This window comes from Camelina sativa, chromosome 1 (genome assembly GCF_000633955.1).
Source record: "Camelina sativa cultivar DH55 chromosome 1, Cs, whole genome shotgun sequence".
NCBI classification, from domain to species: Eukaryota; Viridiplantae; Streptophyta; class Magnoliopsida; order Brassicales; family Brassicaceae; genus Camelina; species Camelina sativa.
Genome location: NC_025685.1, coordinates 4,763,328 through 4,780,818, shown reverse-complemented (window position 1 = coordinate 4,780,818; position 17,491 = coordinate 4,763,328). Strand labels below are relative to the sequence as shown.

The 17,491-nt window shown below is 33.7% G+C and overlaps 3 protein-coding genes across 4 annotated transcripts; 1 reads left to right on the top strand and 2 right to left on the bottom strand.

Moving 5' to 3' along the window:
* On the bottom strand, nt 149-3,026 carry LOC104775770 (fasciclin-like arabinogalactan protein 18). 2 transcript variants are annotated; one of them, XM_010499693.2, is made up of 4 exons: nt 1,592-3,026; nt 1,205-1,268; nt 555-698; nt 149-465 (listed from the first exon to the last, which is right to left on the bottom strand). In XM_010499693.2, exons 1-3 carry the CDS (start codon nt 2,864-2,866, stop codon nt 628-630), a joined length of 1,410 nt encoding a protein of 469 aa, XP_010497995.1. In that variant the 5' UTR covers nt 2,867-3,026; the 3' UTR covers nt 149-465; nt 555-627. The 2 variants fall into 2 exon arrangements, with proteins under 2 accessions (XP_010497995.1, XP_010498004.1); XM_010499702.2 differs by lacking the exon at nt 1,205-1,268 and having other exon boundaries at nt 1,528-3,025.
* LOC104775762 lies at nt 5,875-7,511 on the bottom strand. The gene has a single exon (XM_010499681.2). The coding sequence runs from the start codon at nt 6,871-6,873 to the stop codon at nt 6,109-6,111; it is 765 nt and encodes a 254-aa protein (XP_010497983.1). The 5' UTR covers nt 6,874-7,511; the 3' UTR covers nt 5,875-6,108.
* LOC104775711 (aluminum-activated malate transporter 8-like) lies at nt 14,460-16,905 on the top strand. Its single transcript, XM_010499667.1, has 5 exons — nt 14,460-14,785; nt 14,876-15,289; nt 15,413-15,522; nt 15,622-15,765; nt 16,302-16,905. Exons 1-5 carry the CDS (start codon nt 14,509-14,511, stop codon nt 16,815-16,817), a joined length of 1,461 nt encoding a protein of 486 aa, XP_010497969.1. The 5' UTR covers nt 14,460-14,508; the 3' UTR covers nt 16,818-16,905.

Below are 17,491 nucleotides of genomic sequence, written 5' to 3'. Positions count from 1 at the left end.
TTAGAACTTAGAACAACAAGTACAAATTTGTATCTGATGATATAATGATGTCATTATTCCCAGTTAAGTGTAATTTTACTTACCATTTACCAGAACCATTCACTTAGTTAAAAGACCAACTAAAAGAAAGAAAGAAAAAAAGGGATCATTTACGAGTGAAGAAAATAATGGTGGTGGGTTCTCAAGTCTTTTTCTTTTGTTCCCCACTTTATGATTCATCTTTCATTACACCAAATCAATTAAAAAAATGAAGTTCACATATCTAATTACAGTATTTATAACCCAAAACTCAAAACCCCACCCAAAAAAATATACTCTTTTTTTATATTAGAAAGAAAAATCAACAAACCCCTCTTTCATATTCCATCGAAGAAATATGCTTTGAACATTGATGTTTATTCCTCTCTTGTGTTTTTTTTTTGTTTGCTCTTCCCTCTAAATCTTTTCATTGTTTCTCCAAAGAACCTGCAAAAACACACGAAAAAAAACTATGAGTTCACTTATTTTTAACGATGCAATTAACCGGTAGTGAAACTTTAACCGCAAATACTAACCTTTCGTATGTGTATACATATAACACTTGAGAGATCTTTCTTCAATAAATCTCTTCCGGGTTTGTGAATTCCATCAGCATCTGCTTAGATATGAGTCCTTGCCAATAGCTCCAAGCATTCTACATGCTACTTCCAGCAACTTCCCTGTTTTAGTTTTCCCATCAATAAAGAAACTTTTAATTAATTATTAGGTCATGATCACAATCAATCACAATCACAATCTCCTGTCACCTAATTAAAATATTTCTGGAAAACAAAAAAGCTAATTCATCAATAATGTTAATTAACTCAATATAATAAGTGAAGTTTAGAAACGTGAGAAGATGCTTTTATTAGGTAATGTGAAGAAGCTTCCATTGATTCTTTCTTCTATTTGAAATAATCCTCACAAATCTCTCATTCTAATTACTCCAACCCAAATTCGCCAGAGATTATAGGAATAATCAAATAATATCTTGAAAACTAATTACTTTGAGCCAAAACAGTTTCTTTCTAACATGACACAAACATAAAGCCTAATTAGTCACTCAATATGGTAAATGTTGTAGTAAACTCAATGAACCTACATTGTTAGATCAATTCACCTACATAACTAATGTTACCGAATCTATACACAAAATTGAATCAAACAGGAGATGAATGAAACGTACCTCTTCTTTGTTGAACAACTTTCTTAACCGAACCGGTCGATTTCTTAACCGACTCTTCTTCCTCCTCCGGGAACAAAACACCGTCAATCCCTTGAACNGAGACTATAGGAATAATCCAATAATATCTTGAAAACTAATTACTTTGAGCCAAAACAGTTTCTTTCTAACATGACACAAGTATAAAGCCTAATTAGTCACTCAATATGGTAAATGTTGTAATAAACTCAATGAACCTACATTGTTAGATCAATTCACCTACATAACTTAATGTTACCGAATCTATACACAAAATTGAATCAAACAAGAGATGAATTAACTCGTACCTCTTCTCTGTTGAACAACTTTCTTAACCGAACCGGTAGATTTCTTAACCGACTCTTCTTCCTCCTCCGGGAACAAAACACCGTCAATCCCTTGAACCGAAATCCGACCGTCGGTGTAAATATCCGGATCAAACAAATAAGCAGACCGGTCACCTGAACCGAACTTAACCGAACCATCAGCTTCTTTAGCCCCAACTTTGTGAGGAAAACGCAGCGTTTCATACTTAACCTTCCCAAATCTCCTAACCGAATTGTACATACTCTCCTCGGTCTGGTACTCCGGTATAATGTGGTAATACATGATTTGCTCCGGAGCTCCGGGCTCGCTAAGCTGATCCGTCGTCAATTTCGCCATAGCTTCGTCGTTGGGAGCTAACACGGTGAGTACGTAACCTTCAGACACTAATCTACCCATCTCCGTCGCGAGTGACGTCAGATTCACGAGGATATCGGCCATTTCGTTGTATCCGCCGTAATGCAACAATGTGTGGATGAAATCTTTGACCTGAGCATCACCGTTGAAGTGTTTGCGAGCACCTCCTGGTCCCGGAGCAGGAGCCGGAGCTAGCGAAGGACCTGGAGCCATAGCGGATTGAATCGGAAGCACCGGCGGAGATCCGGCGGGTACTGCGGCGGAAGCGGGTTTCTTGAGACGGTTAGTTCTCGGATCGATTTCAGGAGCTCCTTCGGGTAACACGGCGGAGATTGATCGGAGACTTCTCCGTCGGTTGAAATCTTCTTGAACGGAACGAGGGATTAAAAGCCGTTCGATACCGTGGATCAACCCGTCGGGTCGGGCCAAATCATCGGGTCGGGTGATAACAGCGGAATTCACCAATCTCTTTCCTCCTCCGTTTGTTCCTTTGAGTTTACTCAAATGCAGCACTTGGTCGTTCCCTAACGTGACGTGTTTAACACGACCCGAATTCTCCTCGGGCCATTGGTTTGACCCGACTCGTTTGGGGATAATGTGCGACAAGAGAAGCGTTTGGAGAGATTTGAGGTTACCTGGTTGGAGCAAGAACCGTTTAAAATCCGGGTCAAGGTCACGCTCTAGCGCTTCATTGCGAGGTGCAAAAATAGTAATATTGTGACGACCGACGGCGTCTTCTAAGGTTTGGAGGAGAAGAGCCTTCTCGACTAACTCGGCTAGCTCGGTGTAACGAGAGTCGAGGAGAGCTACGAGGACGGAGTTCGAGTTTATTTGACCCGACCCGGTTACGTTGTGGTGACCCGACCCGGTTACGTTGTGGTGACCCGATTCGAGGGCGGATGCATTGAGGATGAAGTAGAAGAAGAAGAGAGTAATGGCGGAGCAACCATAGATACAACGATCCATGGTGCTCTGTAAGATTGAAATATTCTTTGTAGAAGAAGTGATTGATAAGAGAGAAACAAAAAGCTGTTTGTATGAGAATTTAGTACGTTTAGTTAAATCGTCGGCGATTGGAAAGTGGAGAGTGAGAGACAGAAGAGATGAGAGATAGAGAAATATCAAAGAGATGTTTTGTTTGTGTATCAAAACAGGTTTGGGTTTTCGGACAGGCTGGTGGTAGGGACCACACGGTGTCTGAAAGCAAAATAAAATTCATTATTTTTAGCTCTGACTTTTTTTGTGCATCGGCTCGGCTCGGCTTCTTACTACTGTACGTCTCTTCTGAATCAACCCTTTTTATGGAGTAGTATTAGTTTTTTTTATCGGCTCAATCTTTTTTATATACTATAATCATTGAACAAACAAACACCACTTTATTTTTTTTTGTCTTTATTAATAAAACTATTTTTTTGTAATAAATGGAAGTATATTACTCTGTCAGAACAAACTAGTACTATTAAACTCTTCAGATGGAATTTCTACTTACGCAAGTGAATAACTAACTTGTTGATTTTTTTTTACCGCTATTTAGGTAATCAAATGGTCATAATAGTTTACAGCAACAAATGATTTGTTACTCAAATTTTAAAAAATCTTTACAATCGATATCCCGAAAGGATAGTAAAACAAAGTAATTGTGATTTGAGTTAAGAACATAACATTTAGTAAATATTTGTCTGTATAGATACGTAAACTGTAACATACGTCAGAGTGAAAGTGATGGTCTTTTAAGTTTTTTTATACGAAGTCTTTAACTCTTAACATACGAAGGACTGAGACAATCAGCGCGAATACAACAAGATGATAATAAAGGGGAAAGTAGTTAATTAGTCAGTCTTCTTCTATAGTTAATGATGTTAGTAGTTAATTAGTCTGTCTTCTTCTATAGTTAAATGATGTGGTGTGATAGTTGAATTGAAAGTGAAATTAAGAAACCCAACCAAACATAATAAATAAAGAAAGAAGAAGAAGAGAGACATGTGAAGCAAAGATAGAAGCCGAAGAAGAAGGAAGAACACGTGTCTTGAATTGGAGCTGTCGGTGTAATGACCTAATACTACAACCATCATTTATATTTTTAGTTTTTTTAATAGACAGAGACACACCTTTTGGTTGCTACGCTATGTTCGTGAATCGGGTAATGTCCCACCCTCAATTTCCTTCCACTTACCTGTTTTATACTCACTCGTACGCGCTCCAACTTGGCACGTGCACTTACGTCCAACCAAATCAACTAATCATGGACAGCTTCTTTTAGCAAATTGTTTCGTAGACTACTTCTCGAACTTTGTAATGATAACGCGAGTTCTCATTGTTCCCGCCTGATAAGAAGACAAGCTTTAAGGCCCAACTGAATTAAGTTAAAACCCATTATTTCAAAGTCTCGTTTATCTTATTTGCTTGGCCCCTGATTTATATCTACGGGCTTAACTCTTTCACTAGAACGATCTGAAATCTTTATCAAGAAAACTAGGCCCTAGGGATATGTTCTAAAGAGTTATGAGCTTTAAACGATTTGGCAATGAACGAATCAACCTATGTATACACGCATTGACATTATTGACCTAATAAGGAGGATCACTTCTTAAGTTCTTAGGATGCATAACTTGAATCACATTTGTATTCGGTTATCGTCTCTACCACATCTATATACCCTTATGTTATCCTCATGATCATGTTCATTTAATCATTTAGTTCATTCTGCCAAACTGAAACCTATATATCGTAAGAAAAAAAGTGAGAATGGGTTATATAATTACAGCTATATAAAACCTATGACTATCGAAGATTCCGAGGTCACCAACTTAAAAAAATTTCGTAACCGTCCCACCTAGGTGAATTACCTTTTGCTTCTCATTTGAAGAAATAAAATATTCGGATCTTTGAATAACAAGAAAATTTAAGGTCCAAGTATAAATTAACTAAAGTGTTGCCGAAAGAGCCGAAAGATAATAATACTACATTTTAAAAAACCCTCCTGATTTTTATATTAACAACAAAATAACAACCAAGACATTCTTAATAAAAACATTATCTTATATAATAAGTTGAATCCTCCAGCATTTCTTTCAATACAAGGCACGCACGATTTCATTTAAATACGATTTCCATCTACGATTTTTTTGTAGTATTACTGTATTAGTTTAGCAATCAATGGTTGGGGGATGGTGTGGTTGTTCAGTCTTCAAAAAAAAAAAAAAATCACAAAAAAAAGCCATATTTTACAGATTAATTTTAAAAATATGTTTTTTTTGGTTGGTATGTGACTCTTTATTTTTCTCTTTTTAAGTGTAATCTATTTTGTTTACGAAGATCTGAAAAGAAAAAAAACAGTTACATGAGATTCACCAAATGATAAAATAAATGAACTAGGGTCACATCAAAAGCTGAATTAGTGAGAGAGAGTGTAGTAAAAAGACAATTGAAACACAACAAAGCAGATAAAACTAAAAAAAAAAAAACACAGAGAGATGGAAATAGGAAAGAAGTGTAATTAGAGAGATGCAGAAGAAAGAGGTGGGTGTAGTGGTAGCCAACACCTGAATTAATGCTTTAACACTAATGACAAGTGATTTTTTTCCGTGGTCCCCCCATAATTACCTCACACACCTACAAACAAGTTCTCTCTCAAACCCCCCTTGAATGAAAAGGACAGCTTCCCATTAATAAACTCTAAAACTCCCACTTTTTTTTTTTTTTTTACCGTCTAGATCTTACTATTTTACTCCGTGTCACTAAATATTTACCAATCACCTAATCAATGTTGATGATACCTTTTGTGGTACGAGTGATAGATAACACACACCAAACTAAACATCTTAATTCGATGTTTATCTTGTTATTTCCGGTTCTGATATAGTTTTGTTTTGTATCCTTTTTTTTCATATTAGTATTCTTGAAATTGGTCTTAACGAATCCAACTCCCACATCAAATCCGAACATTGGAGTAGTTTAGTCAAAACTAATTGCGATCAAGATCAACAAATTACTCCATCACACACACGATTCAGTTTCGGAAATTCACATTTGACGATCATACAATCCCATACCATCGAGGAAATTAAAAAATCACAACACCAAAGATTTGACAAAAGGCAGAAGAAGAAGCTTAGACACACAACAACAACACTCTCACAATATATATCGAACTATTAACAAAGGACAACAAATTTGTTTCATGATAAAGCCTTCTCTCTCACATTCCCCTAATCAAAATGCCTAACGGCTCTCGGTGTCGTCGTCGTCGCCACCACCGTATTAGTAGTAGTAGCTCCTCCGCCGCCTCTAATCGTTATATCCCTATTCCTGTATATTTCAGTAAACGAAGGTCTCGGCGATGACGAAAGAGACTTTGAAACTCTCGGAGACGAAACTGATTCCCTCTGTGAAGGACTTCTCCAAAACCCGGCGCCGTAAAACCTATTCCACATCTCTTTCTCCAATGCCAGCACGGCCTCGTCGTCCTCATCGGTCTCCTCCTCCTCCGTCGTAAACCCCGCCGCTATAGGTTTTCCGATATACTTCAGATCCAAGAAATTATCGTCGTCGTCGTCCTCGGAGACGTCTTCGCTATCCAAAGGATGAATAGCGAACTCTGAGTTCTGAAAAACCCGCCGCTCGTCGGTCGGAAGCGGCGGAAGGATACCGTTCTTGACGAGTTGTTTACGGCGGCGGTTACGGATAGCGCGGCGGCAGATACCTTTAGGGACTTTGTAGATGGCGAGAACGAGGAGGTTAACGAGTCCGCAGGGACAGCAACACCAAACGGCGGCGCAACTTGCGGTGGTACCACCGCAGAACTCGGCGGGAGTGGATCCGCCGCAAGTGGCTCGAGGAGAAGGGGAAGAGAGGCTTCGTTGGAGTAAAGGCTGTCTACGGTGACTACGTGAAGGAGAAGACGATGGTGTATCTGACGGTTTCGTTTGCCTCGAGATCTGTCTTGGATCGTAACGTAACGTCGTCTTGTTCATTTCTTTTTATTTTCTTGAATCGTGTTCTTGCTTCTTCTTCTTCTTCTTGCTTCAATTTTTTTGTATCACAAAGAAATTGAAAATTTCGAAAGGCCAAAACGCAAACACCACGGAGTAATCTAATCTCCGGTGACGGCGACGGCGAGAAGAAGAAGAAGAGATGCCAAAAAAGAAAAATCGAGAAAAGCTGAGGACCCAATCGTTTAATTTTTGACACAAATTGTGTGTTTTTTTTTCCGGTAGAGAAAATAAAAGTTGTGTTCGGTCGTCCAAAAATGGAGGGAGAGGGATGACTTTTGGATTTTTTGTGGTGCGTTTAGAGAGATTTTGTTGGGTCGTGGGAAGGTTGAAGAAGAGGAAGAAGGAGAGGTTGATTTGTTCTGTCTTTATATATACATAAAGAGAGATCGATAGATAGATAGAGAGAGATAGACACAACAAGGAGAGAGTCCAACGAAAGTCTTTTTAATTGTTTATCTTCTTCAGGTTCGGTTGGGGGGCTTTACTCTGTTCTTCTCTCTCTTTTTTTTTTGACGATCACTCTGTTCTTCTCTCTCTATAACAAACTTTAGTTGTAAAAACATATGTTGACCACAAAACCCCTGAAATTATGACTAATCACTGTAAAATTAAACTAGATTCTGACCCGTACATACCTCTGGATTAATTCCAAAAACTAAATTTGTAATCAGATTTGCAATATATAATGTATATACAGACTATTTGTGCAAACCTATTTTTAGTAGGAGTGGACCTTCAGATAACCGTTCAGATTGGGATATTACCCAATCAAGTTTGGTTAAACGAGTTTAGAAAAATAGAACTTATTAGATATTTCTTAATATATAGGTGCGGTTTAGTTCGGGTACTATTGGCTTCGGGTCGGTGCAGATATTTTTCCATATGTATTAAGATGAATTAATTAACATAGTTTTTTTGGTTAAGAAAATTTAAAAATCTAAAATAAAAGATAATTCAAAAGGTAAATTAGATTTCTATAAATATCTCAAAATCTAGAACCATTTACGTTATATATATACAATTTCAAATTTAATAATTTGCTTTTATGGTAACAACTTATAACATTTTCCAAAAATATCGTAATTATTAATTTTGTAATTATTATTTTCATAAATATTAGATTTTCGAATAACAGTTTTTGTTTACCATATATTGTTTATTTTTTATTTTTAATTATATAAGCAAGTGGACCTGTTTAGCAACATATGATATGTTTTTTTTCTTTCTAAAATGTTGTTTTGTACTCCCTAATTAATAGTATAGATTTTTACATTTAATCGTGAGCACTAATTCGATTACAATTTTAATTTTAATTATTTATTGGTAAGAAAGGAAAGAAAATAAAAGAAGAAAGCATATCATTATTGCACATAAGGCTACGAAAATGACATTTTTTTGTTGTCGAGAGAGATATAAATTTAATGATTAGCTTATCTATCAATACACGTATGTCTTTGTGTATTTTTATAAAAAAAATCTGACAGTATCTGGATTTAATTTATTAGACGTCATCTTCTATCGTTTCTGTAGATGTTGATTGGTTTGTTTTTTTTCCCGATTTTTTTTTTTTGATGATTTAATCAAAAACAAAAAAAAAACAAGCCAAGTATGGCGTACCACTATCAATTAAAACATGTATACATATTATTATCTTGAAAGCTTTTTTAAAATTTTCTTAATTTTGGGGAGACTGGTTCATGCCTTCGAGGCATCTTGAAAATATTCGTATTTTGGAGCAAGAAAAAAATAATGACGCAGTATTTTTCTCAAGAACCTTTTTCGCAACGAAAAAAGTAATTAAGAAAATATCATTCTACCTGTGAACCTAAATGACACATCAATCTTATTTTTTTTTTTTCTCTCTATACATTGACAAGTTCTTTTTTTGAAAGCCATTTTAACGTCAAAAATAATGCCATGAAAACAAACTTCCACGAGTTGTGTAATTAAAGTAAAGCGTTTAAAATAGAAATATCAGTTTCTCGTTCGAAGTTTTTAAATTACAGTCCAAAATGTGTAAAGAGTAGATAATGCTAATAGTAACTCCAAAACACAACAGACGAGAAGGAATCAATCCATTAGTGGCAAAGGTAAAATACGCTAAAATCGGACTATAAATTTTAGTAAATAGTAGTGAACAAGTTGAAAAGATTTGCTTTTTTACAGTGGTCACTCATCAACAGTCATCAGTAGCCGTGGACCGGGTTGGGTTACATACAAGATCCCTCACGACCCCCGGAGTTGCTGCAATGTATAGAATAAAGATTGATTCTCACTTTCTCCTTTTCAAAAGGATATCCGCGAGTATCTTTATCTAGAGGTACTCAGAAAATTCGTATTTTACATATGTATGTCATGTAACTAGAATCAAACATGTGAGTATTTTGGCTTAGATATTCAGTGACAAATGTTTTTGGATGCGTATACAAAGTCTTGCATAAGTTAACACATGATGATAATTGCCTGAAACAAAACAAAACAAAAGATTGGCAAAAAGATACGCGCCTACGCATAGATTCATCAGATTAGATGTAACGCTCCTCAAAATTTCAACTAGCTCACCTAACATATTTCTTACAACAGTTTTGTTTTTCTTTTACAATAGTGATTGATTTCCTCTCACGTCAAATTATTTCTTCTATTTAGAGGTACCTTTTGACAACTTGCATGGGTCCTGTTAGTATACAAGTATAGGGGGAAAAAGCAACCAAAATGGGTATAATTAACTAATATAAACCATGTTTCAAATTAAGGTCTATTACTCGAATACATACTAATAATATATGGACCCTCTATGCATCTCTAATGTGGACAGGAAATGTTTCAGTTTTTTCATCTTGTCTGCATCCAAATTTTATACATTATTAAATTCTTAATGGCCAAATCATGTCATTTCTACTTCACGTACGCGATCGACAATGTATAAATACATGTCATATAATAGAGAAAGAGAAGTATTGACATATGTAGATAATGATAGCTTGATTCCAACAAATCTCTAGTTAAAAAATCCTAATAAAATTTACACAACATCTTCAAGTAGAAAATGATTAAGAAGATGAAAATGGAGGAAAAGGATGTTACCGCAAGTGCACGAGAGAACAAAAGTAGAAAAGGACATCGTATAGCATTTCATAAGTCATAATCATTATCTCCTCTCCGTAGCTTCTTCATCAGAAAGTTCCATAAGACTACAAAAATCTCATGTCTGGGATCTTTGTTTTGTACTTTGCACTGAACTGAAGATATATATATATATATATATATATATATATATATATATATATATATATATATATATATATATATATATATATATATATATATATATATATATATATATATATATATATATATATATATATATATATATATATATATATATATATATATATATATATATATATATATATATATATATATATATATATATATATATATATATATATATATATATATATATATATATATATATATATATATATATATATATATATATATATATATATATATATATATATATATATATATATATATATATATATATATATATATATATATATATATATATATATATATATATATATATATATATATATATATACATGTGAAGTATTAAGTACAAGGTTATTTTTGTTGCTTAACTTGTAATATAGTCATTTGAACAATTGAATTAGTGATATGGTATGAATGATCGCGGAGGAAAAAAAAACGAGTATCCAACAACTTAGGAAAGGTTTTTTTTTGTTTTGTTTTCATTGGTTGATTTGATATTTTGGATTGATGGTCCCTTTCAATTTTGTGATAGAAATGACACGTGTTAACCAGAAATGGAAAAAGCATCAATGCAAATATTTCATATCTTGAACTAACATCTCACTAAAATGTATTATTGGGATATTTTATAAGTAAAAACATGGCACTACAACAGAATGGGATACACACAAACGACGACAGCCATACGCGTGTAACGTGTTCAGTTGTCAATTACGATGATGATCATGTTTAGACAAAGGGTGGACATAATGACAATTCAGGTCAGGTCCGCGACTATTTCGTTAATGCAAAATTTATAGCTGGATTGATTTTCGTATGACTTTTATTTGGGTGTAGATTATAGAATAGCTATAAATTACAGTATTTTCAATTTAAATTAATATACATTAAAAATTATTATCTAGAGATTTTATTTAAAATTAAGCTGGTTCACTCAGTTGGGTTGAAAATTTGAAATAGTTTTGAATTAATTTCAATTTATTTCGGGTGGAATTAAATTTCGTTAAAACCCATTATTGTATAAGCGGGGTAGGCCTTATTTAATATTACATATTATGGGTCTCAAATCAGGCCTGAATCAAAGCCCAATTAGGCTGTAGACATATTGGTCAACCATATCCTAATTTCTCGTTTCGGTCATAGTCGCTTCTTTTTTTGTCTTCTTCTGTTTTATATATNAAAGTCCCCCGTTGGAGCTCCAGCACCAGGACCATCAGGCGCTGATTGTTCTTCGGTGATATTAAACATGATGGATTGTCTCACTTACCTTAGCATCGGATCAAACGAGACTATGCCAGAGAAATCTTGTTGTGATGGGATAGAGACTGTTTTGAAATTTAACCCACAGTGCATTTGTTCCGGTTTGGTGAGTGCCAACAATATGGGAATCGAATTGAATAACACAAGAGCTCTTGCCACTCCTAAGACTTGCAAACTCTCCATTTCTCCTCCCCACTGCGGTTAGTTTTTATAAGAAAAAAATTATTTTATTTTGTCTCAATTGCTAAGCTAGCTTCTTCTTCTTTTTTTTTTTTTTTTTTTTTTTTTTTTTTTCTTTTTCTTCTGTTTTATATATGGATAAATGTACTTATTCCCGAGCGGTTCTTGATATACGTATTTGATTAAAATTTCGGATTTGTTTCTCTAGATTATGGGCACAACAAAATGGGTTGGTTTCTTAGAAAATTTAAATATTCTTAATGTTAAGTTATAAATATATATATATATATATATTATATACAACAAGAAAAAAATAACACCAACTTTACAAGTTGCAAAAAACGAATAAGAAGTTAAGCTAAATTGTCATATAGTGTGATGAAATGTTCCTTTTTGGCCGGTCTCTCCCGACCAATCCGACGTGAATTTTGATGTCCTTTCTCTGACCAATCTTACGTTTCATGAGAAGACCCACGTTCCGGTCACATTGATCTTCTTCGCTTCGGGCATTAGGCACGCACTAAGTTTTGTTGGAATTTATCACCGAAACATTTTTGTATGAATGGTTCGTGTATTTATTCTAGCAAACACGCTTACAAAAGAACAACATAAACCTTGTAAATCTCTACGAATTTTTGTCTTAAATGATCAATCGAGATACAACTTCTACAAGAAATATCTAGTCAGCAACATACCCATTCCGTTATCACATTCCTAGCTAGATATTCTATCGTTTTTTTTAAGATTCTGTTGATATATATATATATATATATATATTGATATATAATATATACTTATGAATTCAGAAGAAATTTTTATTGTTCTTTCAAAATTGGAATATGTTGGTGCATGGCTAACTGGCTATAGATGTAAAGTTTTGTTGAGCAAAAATATATTTTTGTTTTCATGTTCAGAGCAAAAATGCATTTCTGTGTTAACAATTACGATTAGAAATTTAAAGTTATCTGATTTGGTAAATAGTAATTAGCGAATCGATGACTGATAACGGGCGGTCGAGAGTTTGCAGCAGGTGTTCATAAGCATGCAAACATATCAAAGGAATATTTTGTACATCACTAGTCACTAGTCACAAATATATATATTTTTTCTCGAGCTTTCATATGGAATTCCATATTTTGTGTTTGTTTTCAGACTAGCTAAAATATTATTCACTTAATATTTTGTTACCAATATATATAAATATTTTACTATTAAAAATTCTACCATTAATTTTTTTATGGATATTTTGTTATGTTTTTAGTCCTCTCTGAACCGTTAAGTAGTTGTTTGCTATGACTATAACAAACTGTTAAGTAGTTGTTTGCTATGGATTAAGTAATTGATATAATATTCCTACAAAGAAAAAAAAACGTGAAAAGAGGTTATTTGAAGAATTAAAAGATAGTGCGACACAAAATTGTTCTGTTGTAGTGATAAGTTATCTTGTCACATTTAAAGATGTGAAAATGAAAGAAGAAGAAAAAAAACAAGAATATTACATACGAAGTACGGATTGGTGCAGAACTCAGAATGAAATCTCGATCATACATTCATGTTATATTCATGGAATAATGCTTGGAATAATGCTTAGATTTGGTGCCAACAAGATGAAAAAAATAAATGGATGTGCTTTTTTTACAAACTCTAAAGGTAGAACAAAAAAAAGAATGGACGAAATGACCATTGTATATAAATAGTTCTTGCACTTAAATCATCTTACACCTTTTTAATAATTAAATCAGTGGTTTTACAGAGATTGACTCGTCAATTGATCAATTTCCGAATCCTTTAGATATCAAATGTCTTTTGCCAAAACTTTGATATTACTTAGTTTCCGTCTAATTTGATCTAAAACTTTTGGATACATAGATAATATGTATCAGTTTTCAGAAAAAAATCAATAAAGAATCGAAATATATTTGATGTGGTTACGTTCCTTGCGTACCATAGAGTTATGGCGTTTTTGTTCATAGATAAATTTAAAATAGACAAATACCCTAAAATATTACTAAATTTACTCTTTACTCTATATAAATTTTTTATTTTTGGTTTAAATACAAAATTAATACCATATATATATATATATACAAAGGTTTGAAGCAAAAACGTGTTAGGTAGAGAAGCTGAAAACAATGTAAAAAACTAATTTACAAGTTATTTTCCTATATCAGTATCCACTTATCAGCCATATGATTATCATTATCATTATCTTTACTTATTTTATATCAATTATTATTATCTAATCATCATAATACACATTGGGAGCACTTAGTTTGACAATTTTACAATAATATTTATTTGGTTACATAAAGTTGTCTGAATATTTTCTTTGTTTATCAAACAAACACACAACTGCTGTAAAGTTAGAAGCAAAACATTCTCAACCTCTGATTTAGAGAGCTTCTCTGCTAAGGTCTAGTGGGTTCGATCAACTTGGTCCTTTAATTATAATCTTCTTCTCCATTTCATTTTTTTAATATAATATTTTTTTTACTTTCCTGACTATTACCGTGTGTTGTAGTACACTGGAGCTCGTAAATAAAAAATAAAAAAAATTATAAAAAATAAATATCAGTCTTATATTCGTCCTACGAAATAACAACATGTACATCTATATTCTACCTAGTTAAATGAACATCCATCAATTAATGAGATCTACAAAAGTCACCATCACTTTAAACAAACTGAAAAGAAAAATCAAGACAGCCATAAAATATTGGTTTAGCTGCAAGCTTAGTCAGCTATGAAAAATATGTCTATTCACAAAACTAAGCTTTTTTTCTCTACCTATAAATATAGCCTAAAACTATCCCACATAAGCACCACACATCCCAAAGGTTTTACGAATATAAGCCAATTTCACTAGCTTAGCTTTAACATTTTCTTTGAGATTCTCAAATGGAGATGGATTTGAATGCTCAAGAGAAGAAAGAAGGGTTCTTTCAAAGGCTTAAGGATTTCTCTAGCAAGTTCAAAGACGGTGTCACCAAACGCATAAAGAATGTGCAAAAGTTTGGGAAAGATGATCCAAGACGTATCATCCACTCCATGAAAGTAGGGGTTGCTCTCACATTAGTATCTTTGTTGTACTATGTGCGACCACTCTATATCAGCTTTGGGGTTTCGGGTATGTGGGCAATACTAACTGTCGTCGTAGTCTTCGAATTCACTGTTGGTAAGTCTATCAACCGAATCAGTTACAAAACATAATATTTAAACGTTCTGATAATAACAAAACAACTAACTAAAAACATTTTTTTAATAGGTGGAACACTTTCCAAGGGTTTAAACAGAGGTTTTGCAACATTAGTAGCAGGAGCCTTAGGGGTTGGTGCCGTACATCTAGCTCGCTTCTTTGGACACCAAGGAGAGCCCATAATTCTTGGAATGTTAGTGTTCTCACTAGGCGCAGCTGCAACATTTTCGCGGTTCTTCCCAAGGATTAAACAGAGATATGACTACGGCGCCTTGATATTCATACTCACGTTTAGTATGGTTGCCGTTTCGGGTTACCGGACAGATGAAATTTTGGTTATGGCATATCAAAGGCTATTCACTATTCTCATCGGTGGAACGATCTGCATCCTTGTGTCGATCTTTGTTTGTCCTGTATGGGCTGGTGAAGATCTTCACAAGATGATTGCTAACAACATTAACAAACTCGCTAATTATCTAGAAGGTGACTTACAATATAATATATATCCAACAGTTTGCTTTCTTCTGAGTAAAAACTACTTAACGTGAATGAATTTTCTTACAAATTTATAACTTATGCATGCATACACGCGTATTTCCTAAAAAGGATTCGAGGGTGAATATTTTCCACTATCGGATAAGATTTCGAAGGATACAAACTCGTGCGCTCGAGAATACAAGAGCATTTTAACATCAAAAGGCACTGAAGATACATTGGTATATATGTGTAATAAATATAGTTTGTAAATAATAATATAGTGATAAATTGACGTTCTTATAAATAGACTAATTAATTAATTACTGGTTCTTTTGCAGGCGAATCTTGCAAGATGGGAGCCAGGGCATGGTCGTTTCAGGTTACGACACCCATGGAAAAAGTACTTGAAGGTTGCAGGACTCGTTCGCCAATGTGCCTTCCACTTCGAAATCCTCAATGGCTATGTTCTTTCTAATCATAAGGTTCGTGTGAATCACCTAAAACGCCATTTTTTAGGGAATTTGAATTGTTGTTAACTTGGACATGTGTATATTTATTTGTTATGGGAGTCTGCTTTTAATCCTTTTTAGACTATCAAAAATTGTATAAATGTCAACCCTCTAAATGACAAAAATGATCCTATACATTTAGTGTTTGCAACAACACATATACTCTTCCATGGAAATTTAATTCTCTTTTATTGTTTTGGTCAACAAGAATTTTTAAAAAAAATCTGTAGGTTTTTGTCTTGTTGAATGAAGGAGTTCATTTTTTTTTTTTTTTTAGCTTTTTATGTAATTTATATTAGTTGATGTTAATAAATTGTACAGTTCAATAGATAGAGATTGTTTCAATTTATTATGTAATTAAACGTTCTTTTTTTTTTTGTGTGAAAACTCTATAAAAGTTCAATTCTTTAAATATATAACAACGAGAGTATCAATGAATAAATTAATGGTTAGCCAGAAAAGGAACTAATTAAATGTTATACCCGATAAATTGTTAAAAACTTCAGCAGGCACCAGAAGAATTCCAAAGTAAGATTCAAGAGCCAATAGCAACTATGAGCAGAGAAGCTGGTGAAGCACTAAAAGCCATAGTCAAATCTATTAAAACAATGAGCAAAGACGACACTGCTTCAGTGAACGCACACATTGACAACTCCAAAAAGGCAATAAAAAGCCTAAGGATTGCACTCAAATCTTCTTATCCGGAGACAGAGAAAGATCTTTTGGAGATCATTCCCGGAGTCACGATGGCATCAATCCTGATCGAGGTTGTGAACTGCGTCGAGAAGATCTCTGAGGCTGTGGAAGAATTCTCCGGCCTTGCACACTTTAAAGAGAACTTGGCTCCAAAATTATCAGCGGAGATAGGACAACATCAGTTACTTCACAAGGGAAGTGTAAAGCCGGTTCTAGATGGCGACAACGAGGAAGAAGACAATAGCTCTCCTCATGTTCTTATCACTGTCTATGATGAACAGCCACCAACGACCACCGGGAAGAACTATTTGGGAGCAGAAAAAAACTAATGTCCTGTAATTATTTTTGCTCATTACCAAACTTTCAAAAAACTCTTTGAAGAGAACTTGTTATAACATTATTTAGTATATGAGAGACATCGATAAGCAATTCTACTTATTGCCAGTTTATATGATTTCCGATTTCAAAACTATATATATATATAAAAATATAAATTATATATCAAATGTAGCTGACGGCATCGCAATATATTAAACCTTAAGTGAAAATGTAGTTTAATTTAAGAATCGATTTTATAGTTAAACCACACGACGCAGTAGTGTCTGACTTATAGATTGACCACACATGTATGACATATAAAGACTAAAGAATAAAATCATCTTTGGGATCCAAAAGCTCAAACCGAGGAACCTTTGCTCTGTTTGCAAATGATATAGTACGTACTGTTAACAATGCTATCTTAATTAGTGTTTTTTTAAAAGATCCTGACGATGAATATACCTGGCCACTTTAACCAGGAGAAAAAGAGGAACAATTCAGCAAGCAGGTCATCATGTGACTAGGCAGTTCAACTTGTGTTTGCACTGGTTAATTGTGATTTTCGAGTAATCAAATAATTAAATTAAGTTAAATTTATCTAACTAGACGTTATAAAAAGTTACTAAAAAGTATGATAACAAATTAAATATATAGAAGGTTGTCAAAAAAAAAAAAAAAAAAAAAA

What these genes read in the sequence shown, in the direction of transcription:
- LOC104775770 (XM_010499693.2), bottom strand. Translation starts at nt 2,866, where the DNA reads ATGGATCGTTGTATCTATGGTTGCTCCGCCATTACTCTCTTCTTCTTC. An exon ending in ACGGTGTTTTGTTCCCGGAG is followed by an intron (nt 1,269 to 1,591) that starts GAGGAAGAAGAG and finishes TTGTTCCCGGAG; the next exon opens with GAGGAAGAAGAGTCGGTTAA. An exon ending in AGTTGTTCAACAAAGAAGAG is followed by an intron (nt 699 to 1,204) that starts GTACGTTTCATT and finishes AAACTAAAACAG; the next exon opens with GGAAGTTGCTGGAAGTAGCA.
- LOC104775762 (XM_010499681.2), bottom strand. Translation starts at nt 6,873, where the DNA reads ATGAACAAGACGACGTTACGTTACGATCCAAGACAGATCTCGAGGCAA.
- LOC104775711 (XM_010499667.1), top strand. Translation starts at nt 14,509, where the DNA reads ATGGAGATGGATTTGAATGCTCAAGAGAAGAAAGAAGGGTTCTTTCAA. An exon ending in ACTCGCTAATTATCTAGAAG is followed by an intron (nt 15,290 to 15,412) that starts GTGACTTACAAT and finishes TTTCCTAAAAAG; the next exon opens with GATTCGAGGGTGAATATTTT. An exon ending in AAGGCACTGAAGATACATTG is followed by an intron (nt 15,523 to 15,621) that starts GTATATATGTGT and finishes GTTCTTTTGCAG; the next exon opens with GCGAATCTTGCAAGATGGGA.